Raw genomic sequence first — 9,552 nt, forward strand, 5'->3', positions numbered from 1 at the left:
AGGTTGAGGAGGATAAAGAAATATGCTGGGAGATTGCAGTCAGCAGAGCCCTTGAGCAGAGCGGGGCAGGGTTTAGAGCGGGCCATGTGCGTCTGCTCAGCGCCAGCTGCCTTGGAGAGGTACCGATAGGGCCTTATCTACTGCTCAGAATGTCTGATCTGGCTCTCGTTACCTGTCACTGACTTGTGGAAGATCCTTCTTATTTAGCATTCAGTGCTCATTTCTCATTCATGAGAGATTCACTTGCAACAAGAATCTGATGACATCCTTGTCTGTTAACACTCCGTCAGGGACCTTGGGGATTCTTCTGTCCTGCCCTTCCTTAGTGAGTAACAACATGACTACTTCTCCCAGTCATGACTTAAACTGAAGCAATGTTATTTTTTAAAAATGACTTCTAAGGCATTAGGCACATTTTCTCTTCTACTTATGACTCATCTAAGGGAGAAGAGATGTAAAGATATATATGTATATGTGTATATATACATATATGTATATATATATATTTAATGTGAGTTTGAGTTCTTATAAAAGTTAACTTTTTGTAGTAGGGATTTAAAAAAACGGAAAAAAAATTAGGAATGGACTCACTAAATAAAGGGCATTTATAAGTCACCAAGACAATCGATGAATACAAAGCAGAGGCCCTTTGAGTCAGAATTAAATATTAATTTTCAACTCAAAGGACATTTATGAAAATTGTTTATTTTTGCTATGGAGGGGGCTAAATTTATGATCATTGAAGAAGCAGTGTCTTTAAAAAGAAGATTAATGATTTTGGATATGTGAGGAAATGTTTAAAATGTAATATGCAAAATAAAAATTGATTACCGTTTATTTATTGAAGGCTGCCTTGTCTGCCAAACACAGTGCTGAGCACTTTGTCTAATTTAATCTATACCATAACCTTTAAAGTAAGTGGTAGGAACACCATTTACAAATGAGGAAGAAAAACCTAGAGAGCTTAGGTGGACGCAATTATCAGTCAGGAATCCAGCTGGGGCCTTTCAGACTCAAGCCTGAACTCCTGAAATCTATGCTGTGACAGCTCATGCTAATTTATTAGACTAAGGGAAGCAGACCTGAGAATAGAGTTTGAGAGAGGATGTGATTTCCCTGGAATCTGGTCTGCGAGTTGCTTTCATCCATGTGCTGAGACAATGGTGGCATGTGAGCTGGTCTGTTTGAGGGGGTCTGGTGTTGGGAGTGGTAGGAGTAAGAGTCTCTAGACACGACTAGAAGAGTGGAGTGTAGACTGACTCTAGAAACATAAAAAATATGGAAGGAACCAAAGATCTTTCATAGCAACCCACACAACTTGAGACCTTCTTTTGCTTTTAAAAGGAAAAAAATACTCTAGATTTTCTTGCTAAAATCTTTTTTTCCCCCCCAGATTGAAACAATTGGAAAAAAGGTATCTTCAAAGAGAATTCCATACGCTCCTTCTGGGGAAATTCCTAAGTTTAGTCTTCAAGATCCACCGAACAAGAAACCCAGAGTATAGACATTGCCATTTTTATTTGTAATTTTTTTTGGTACTTCAGAATAGCAGATATCTGTCTGATAGTAAATGAACCAAGTGTTTTTAAGGAAACAAAGCTATTTTTTTAATAATCAAATTTATACTGGCTGTATGGGAATTAGCATATCTGGTATTATGAATCTAGAATATTTTTTACATATTTTTATAATGTTGTTACCTCAGTGATTGGATGAGTGGTAATCATGTTGGTTTTAATGGTGTCGATTTTTGTAAAAGAAAAATTAAACCTGAAACACTTTTTACTTTACAAAGTGTCCATAGGCAGCACTTTAATATCACGTTGTAAAGGAAAAGGCGCTCTTTGGTTTTTCTGATCATTGGTTTAATTACTTGTCATTAAATATGTATTTTAAACCATGAAATTGCTGTCCTAAAAACTGGGCTACACCTGCTAACCTTTTCAAAAAGTGTCCTGGAGACTTAGAGGCCTCTGGCTTCATTGGGTAAGGTGTTCGCCGAGCCATTTCTTGTCCCTCTGCACGTGGAAGGAAGACGCAGCGGACAGAATGGGGCCTTCTGTGCTTTCCTTCTCCTTTTCTTTTTTTTTCTGGATGTGCTTAAAACATTTTCCCTACGCTTCCAGTGGCCCTATAAGTTTGGTTTAGGTAATGTTCCTTTGCCCCTTTTGTTTTAAGGAGCTGTGTTGTTTTTTTAGCCCAAGAAGATCATCAGTGCTCATTTCCAATCAATCCAAATAAGACTAAAGGCAATTTTATTTTTAACATGAAGAGAATATCAGTATTGGTCTAGTTTATTCTTCACTTCTTGTTTTATCTCACTGATCGTTTTTTGTTGTCGTTCAAGAGCCAAAAATATTTGTTACCTTTATTTTGCATTTTTATTTCTTTAACTCATTGAAGTTTCCCCTTTTTCTTTAAATAAGAAAACCAGTATAATCTCATGTATGAACTTAAAGAAGTAGATTTTACAAATAACAGCGTAATTCTTAAATAAGAATTTTTGTATGTCTCCATGTGCTTTTTTCTTATGTCTCTTGTTGACTTATATTTGATTTTCTCTTGTATTTTCTCATTATTGAAATATGTCAGATGTCCATTTGATGCTTGTGCTCTGCTGAAAATGTACAAATCAAGTTAAACAGATACAAGTCTCATCCTTTAGGAATTTTGCAGTTCACTAAGAATGCAGAGACAAATATAAAGATGAGGACAGACATCTGTACAGATATCAAATGCATAAATAAAATATTCTGTATCAACAATTGCGTGGGTGTATTTTTTGTCATAGTGCAAGTAACAAATGAGTCATGACAGTCTGACATTAGACAGAAAAAGATTACTCCTTACTCTTTTGAGAAAAGGGTATTACATCATTCTTTCAAATGATGTAAGAAAGGGTGGGAATTTAGCAAATAGATCAGGTATCGGCAAACGGAAGCTCGTGGGCCAAATCTGGCCAGCCACCTGTAAGCTAAGAATGGTTTTTACATTTTTACATGATTACGTTTTAAATGTTTGATGTAAGTCCCCAATTTTGCCCCTTGGCCTGAAATGCCTGAAATATTTGCTATCTGGCTGTTTAAGAAAACATTTGCAGATTAGAGTGAAAAAAACAAAACATCAGAAAGAGAAAAGCACCAGAGCGATTCAACATAAAATGATTCCAGGGTCGTATCTTGTATTCTGCTTAATAATTTTATATTACGTGAAGGGTATTATAACCCACAGATTTCTTACAAAAGCAGATAGGATCAGACACTAATTTCAAGTTGCAGGATGCTTCGATGCCTAGGATTGATAGTAAATAATTATGCATGAAGTATTGTTGTTGACTGAAAAGAAGGAAAATGAGCAAAAGATAACTCATAGAAACACGTATGCTTGCTGTTTGTAATGGGGAGGAAAAAAAAAAAACAGTAACTGGGCAAGTAACTTAACAGCAATTTGAGTCCTTTGTGTGAAAAGTTACAAGACGGTGGTTAGCCTTTTTCTCCCTACTAAGAAAATTAAAGACTGTGTGTGTGTGTTTTAAATGACATAAAGTTTCTATTTTTATTAGCTGGTATGTTTTTGATTGGGGCAATGAATACTGGTGAAATTATTAACTAGGATTTACAATAGAAAATAATATAGGGGCGGCATCTGGGTGGCTTTGGCTCATTTCATGATCTAGGGGTTTTGAGATGGAGCCCTTAGTCGGGCTCCGCGCTGGGCATGGATCCTGCTTGGGTTGGGGTTCTCTCTTTTTCCCTCTGCCCCTCTCCTCCTCCCTCTCTATGAAAAAGGAAGGAAGGAAGGAACGGAGGGAGGGAGGAAGGGAGGGAAAGAAAGAAAATAATACGGGGTCCTGGTACAAAACAAAACATTCAAATAGATACAAAAGTTATATAGAAAAGTGAAATCTCTCTCACATGTTCTCCAGAATGTGTCATTCCACTGAAGCTTTGAATCCTAACTGTACTACCTATTAGCACGTGTTATCTTGGCTAAGTTACCTGAAAGCCTTATTTCCCTCATCTGTAAACTAGAGGTAATTAACCTCTAACACAAAATTGTTGAAACATGTGAGATCAATGTTCATGCGAAGATCTTACTGCACAGTGACTGGCAGGTGTGGACAGACATTGCCATTAGACACCGTAACAAGCTGGTCCCACCAAACCAGAGCCACGTGTAGGCTCTGGAATCGCTAAGAGTATAGTAACACAGCTTACAAAAGCTCTATGCCAAGCCCTTTAGGTGCATCTTCTCATCTATTCTTCACATAAGTCCTTTGGGAGATAAGTTCTATCCCCATTTTCAGATGAAAGCAGGAGGCTGGAGAGATTAAGTAGTTTGCTCAAGGTCACGACAGTTTGAATAGGAGCTTTTCTTGACGTTGCAAGCATCCTGATTTTAGAGGTATTATGAAAAGAGTGAGCACCTGTGGCCTTAGGCAGACTAAAGGACTAGCATCCCAAGGAGAGAATCAGAAGGGAGGTAAGGTAAGAGAGCCGGAGCAGCAGCTGAGAAGGATGTGAGTCCCTGCCCTTTATCCTCTTGGAGACTCCCAACCACCAGAAAGGGGTCTGAGGTTCGACAGAAGGCTGAGGACTGAAAGGGGAGACGATCAGGACAGTGGGATTAAGGTCTAGCTGTCTGTAAATTCACTGTATTTTTTGGATAGCAATATTTAAACTATTTCAAATTAGGTGTCTGTACCCACTACAAGCAGACGCCGCGAGGGGCTAAAAAATGGCGGGCACAGGTGAATGAGAGCAGACTTGTAGAGGAGCTAAGACACATTTAGAAGTAATGGATCAAATATGAGAATTGCCATAAATGATAAAAACAAAATGCTATGTGGGCACACAGGTAATGTTCACTCCAGCTGAGGAAAACGGGAAGGCTTCCTGGAGGCAGGATGGCATTTGAGGTGGGTCTTCATAGACATGATTTGGAAGGAAAGGGTGGATAGAATGAGAAAATCAGTGGCAGAAGTGTTGGGAGCAAAAAGATGAACACAGGAAGATTCAGACTGGTTTTAGGGAAAGCAAGGTGCCTTTTCTCTGGAATTGAAAGGACAATGAAGAGAATAGCTGATTTGGAAGCTTACACTAAGAACAGATTGTAGGAACCCTTGAACTCCAAGCTGAGTTTGGGCTTCCTTTAGTTGTCAAAATAGTGACACCAACGGCTACACAGCACTGTGACTGTACCTAACACCACTGAACTGCACACTTTAGAATGGTTAAAGTGGTCAGATGGAAACACCGAAGGTTTTCTTTTCATGATGTAGTCGCTCTCTTAAAAACAAGCAAAAACTAGAGCGTGCAGCCCCAAACTAGATGTTACCATCTAATTTATTCATATTCTGACACTGAATTCAAGTTTTAGACCAAAACACAAGAAGAAATATATTAGTGCCAGCCTTGCAAAATAATATTTATAAATTACCTTTATTTTTTTTTTAAACATCTATTTATTTTAGAGAGAGAGAGAGCACGAGCAACCAGGGGAGGGGCAGAGGGAGAGAAGCGGGTGGCGGGAAGCCCGTCATGGGGCTCGATCTCATGACCCTGAGATCAGGATCTGAGTGGAAATCAAGGGTCAGATAGATGCTCAACGGACTGAGCCACCCAGGCACCCCTGTAAGTTACCTTTAAACTTCAAAGAATAAGTTGGATGCAGTGACCTCTTGCTTTCTTCTTCCCTTCCTGTTTTCTGAATGCACACAGATCAGAGTACTCACTGAACATCTGCATTTTACAGGACACGCCTACACCATGGGAGATTGATTTTAGGTGAATATACATTTTTTCTTAATTTTAATAGTTAGGAATTTATTTTAAAGGTGTTAGAATAAACATCATTGACAAATTATATTAGTATATATACTTGGCTGCTCTAACAGAGACCCAAAATCATACTGTCTCAAACAGAGCAGGAATACGTTTCTCTCTCATATAAAAGTCCGGGTGGGGGCGCCTGGGTGGCGCAGTCGTTAAAGCGTCTGCCTTCGGCTCAGGGCGTGATCCCGGCGTAGCGGGATCGAGTCCCACATCGGGCTCCTCTGCTATGAGCCTGCTTCTTCCTCTCCCACTCCCCCTGCTGTGTTCCCTCTCTCGCTGGCTGTCTCTCTGTCACATAAATAAATAAAATCTTTAAAAAAAAAAAAAAAAAAAGTCCGGGTGGGTGGTCCAAGGCTGGTAGAGCACTTTCATAGTCACAGAGGTCTAGGCTTCCTCACCGGGTTGCTCCACCATCCTCGACACAAGTCTATCTCAGGGTCCAAGAGGGCTGCTCCAGCTCCAAACTCATGTTCTCATTCTAGCCGGCAGGGAGGAGGGGAGAGAAGGGAAAGGTATGACCCGCCCTTTAAGAACTTAGAAGTAGCACAAATGATTTCTGTTCACATACTGTTGGTCAAAGCTTAGCCACATATTCACAACCAGCTGCGACAAAGTCTGGGAAATTTAATTTTTAGCAGGACGACCAACTGTGTGCCAGCTAAAAATTCTATAATTGTAGGAGGGTTACAGAAATTGGGAGCAATTAGGAGACTCTTACACATAAAATCAACATTTTTTTTTGCTATTATTGATGATTTTCCATTATGGTGGGGGGTATAAAGTTTCATTTTAAAGGGATTTAAGTTTAGAAATTCAGTCAATTGGGGACACCTGGGTGGCTCAGTCGGTTAAGCGTCTGCCTTCAGCTCAGGTCATGATCCCAGTTCTGGAATGGAGCCCCATATCGGGCTCTCTGCTCAGCAGGGAGCTTGTGAGCACTTGTCATCTCTCTCTCTCTCTCTCAGGCAAATAAATACATTTTTTTATTTTGAAAAGAAAAAGATTCAATCAATTGTAAAAAAAAAATAATGCTGTATTTCCCATTAAGATAGGGCAAAAATTATGAAGGCTGTATATGAATGAGTAGAGTTTAGGAAACACAGTGGTAGTTTTAACTAGTAACACTAAACTTGGGAAACTACCAGGGATGATAGTTTTTCTAACGCTTAAAGACCATGCCTACGTAATGGCAAACATACAGATGCAAAATGAAAATTAGGTGTTAATAGTTCTCTAGCAATGATTTTCAAACTGTGACCCAAGCATCTCTACAGAGGTGTTTCAGGGATCCAGCAAATGACTGATTTAAATATAAATACATACATACACGCATAGATAATTACAGTCTATATGTAAAACCACCTACAAAGCTATTACCAAAAAGACAGCAAGCAGAGCTCTCTGTTGGCATGGTATACTGAGCACACACTTACATCCTCTTCCTTCTGAGAACCCCATTAAAATCATAGCAAGAGGGGGAAAGGGCATAATCCAATAAAACAAAGAGAATAGGAAGGGGCCATCCGTGGTCCTGAGATTTAAAGAAATTTCTGGAAAGCATTGAGCAGATGGATGTATATTGACTAAGAGCTCCTTCCTGGAATACCGGCAGAGGCGGAGGCCCTGCCCTGCGGAACAGCAGACCCTGTACCCAAAAGGATGTAGGAGAGAGAGGGACACACACCGGGGGCTTAACTGAGGGTCTTAAACTTCAGCAGCCAACCTTCTCACCCAGTCCTCCTCCAGAAGCAGAATGGCAGGCAGCCTGGCCTGGCGCATGTAGCCCTGTGTGACTACATCTCTCAGCTCCCGGGGTCCAATCAAAACCAAAACCAAAACCAAAACCAAAACTGACAAACTAGGTAGGGTTAGGGACAGGGTTTTTATTTGTTTGTTTTTAAGATTTTATATATTTTTCAGAGAGAGAGCACAAGTAGGGGGGAGCAGCAGGCAGGGGGAGAAGCAGGCTCCCCGCTGAGCCAGGAGCCCAATGTGGGACTCAATCCCAGGACTCTGAGATCATGACCCGAGCTGAAGGCAGATGCTTAACCAACTGAGCCACCCAAGCGCCCCAGGGACAGCGTTCTTCTCAAAAGACATTGATTAAACTGTTTGGGGAGAACTAGAGTTCGAGTGTTGCCTTGCACCAGAACTAAGCCTTCTTTCTGCGTTCTGAGTCCAACACCACCTGCCTGCTCCTCTGCCCTAAAGCAAAGCCAGCAAGTCAAAAGACTGTCTGACCCCTGGTTACATGTGTTGAGTTAAACACATGCAAAATTTTCATTCTCTCCTGAATGAGAGAATGAGGCCTTATTCAAGCTTATTTACCAACATGGCAGTAAAGGAATAATAAGATAAAATGGCAGGAAAGGAATGAGAAAGCTAGAAACAGACAAAGACAAAGAGTGAGAAAAGAGGCATGCATGGATGAGAGATGTCAACCAATTCTTAGAAGGTGGAAAGAATGGGAGACTAACTTAGGAAGAGTGAGCAGAAGCTTCAGTGCCCACGTAAGGCACTGTTTCTTGGTGTAGGTAACTGGCTCCTTAGACCATCTCGAGGACTGGAAGCAGCAGATACCACGGGGGAGGGAGCCAAGTGTGGCGCTGGAAACAGGACTTCTGTGGAAGACGGTACACGTGAGGAAGTTAGCTGCACCCAGTCTCCTTCCTACCTTATCACAAGAAACTACCTTGCCCACCCTTCCCTCTCATAGGATATTAGAGGTTTATTTTGAGGAAAAATAGAGTCAGAAAGTTTCAGACTCGGGCAGGGTGTCAGTGAGATGTCGGACCGGAAAGCCGGGAACTAATGGAAAGCCTGCCCGCCGAACAGAGACCCACCCTCCCCTTCCGTCCTCCTTGTTTCCCTCGCCCGGTTCTGCGACAGCAGCCAAGTGTATAGCCCTCAAGGCTATTAAAAAAAAATATTTTTTGAAACGTGAATGGCTCTAGAGAAAGCATCCAAACATCTGGGAGTCCTTCGCTGAGGCACCGGGGTGGTCCTCACTCAGTACCAGACGGACGGCCGAGGAGAGCCTTCAACACGCCAGGCAGACAGGGAAGGAAGGAAACACAGACCGGGCTCGATGTGGAGAAACACAACTTCACAAGACTCGTTATCCTCAGAGAGAAAAATAGAAGAACTTGCAGCTAAGAAACAAGCACAGGATGCTATTTAAAAAAAGAAGAAAAAGGAATCATGAGAGAACTCTTGAAAGTGAAAATGGGGTGGCCAAAATTTTCGCAAGAGAATCATTGTCAGAGGAAATTTTCACGGACGCCCAGCGTAAAGTAGATTAAAATGGTATTTTATTAGCACAAATGTATGTGCAGGCGTGTGTGGCTGGATGCTCAGGGGGGTGAAGGGCGTGTTCTCACACCCCTCTCACGGCTGCTGCTGCTACTGCTACTTCTCTGCTTACATTCTGAATCCTTCTTCGGGATGTCATTCCCATTTTTCTGCAAAGCCATCGGTGCTCACATTTGTTAATGTAATAATATTGGCAATACCTCCGAAGTTAGATGCCTTCAGCTTCAAGTAGGAGAAACTCCTGTTCAAACTGGTTTCAGTTTTTAAAGATTTTGTCATAGAGAGAGAATGAGAGAGCACAAGCAGAGGGAGCGGCAGGCAAAGGGAGAAGCAGACACCCCACCAAACAGGAGCCTGACGTGGGACTTGATCCCAGAACCTTGGGATCATGACCTGAGTGAAAGGC

General features: G+C 41.4%; 1 protein-coding gene across 1 annotated transcript in view; it reads left to right on the forward strand.

Moving 5' to 3' along the window:
* The window catches only part of UGDH (UDP-glucose 6-dehydrogenase), a 29,357-nt gene extending 26,595 nt beyond the window's left edge, over positions 1 to 2,762 (forward strand). Inside the window, exon 12 of the mRNA XM_008701416.2 lies at positions 1,394 to 2,762. Within this exon, the coding sequence (XP_008699638.1) occupies positions 1,394 to 1,504 (111 nt within the window). The 3' untranslated portion in view covers positions 1,505 to 2,762. The remainder of the gene's footprint in view (positions 1 to 1,393) is intronic.
* Positions 2,763 to 9,552: the final 6,790 nt, after the last annotated feature.

The sequence above is a fragment of the Ursus maritimus genome, unplaced genomic scaffold (genome assembly GCF_017311325.1).
Source record: "Ursus maritimus isolate PB19 unplaced genomic scaffold, ASM1731132v1 scaffold_8, whole genome shotgun sequence".
NCBI classification, from domain to species: Eukaryota; Metazoa; Chordata; class Mammalia; order Carnivora; family Ursidae; genus Ursus; species Ursus maritimus.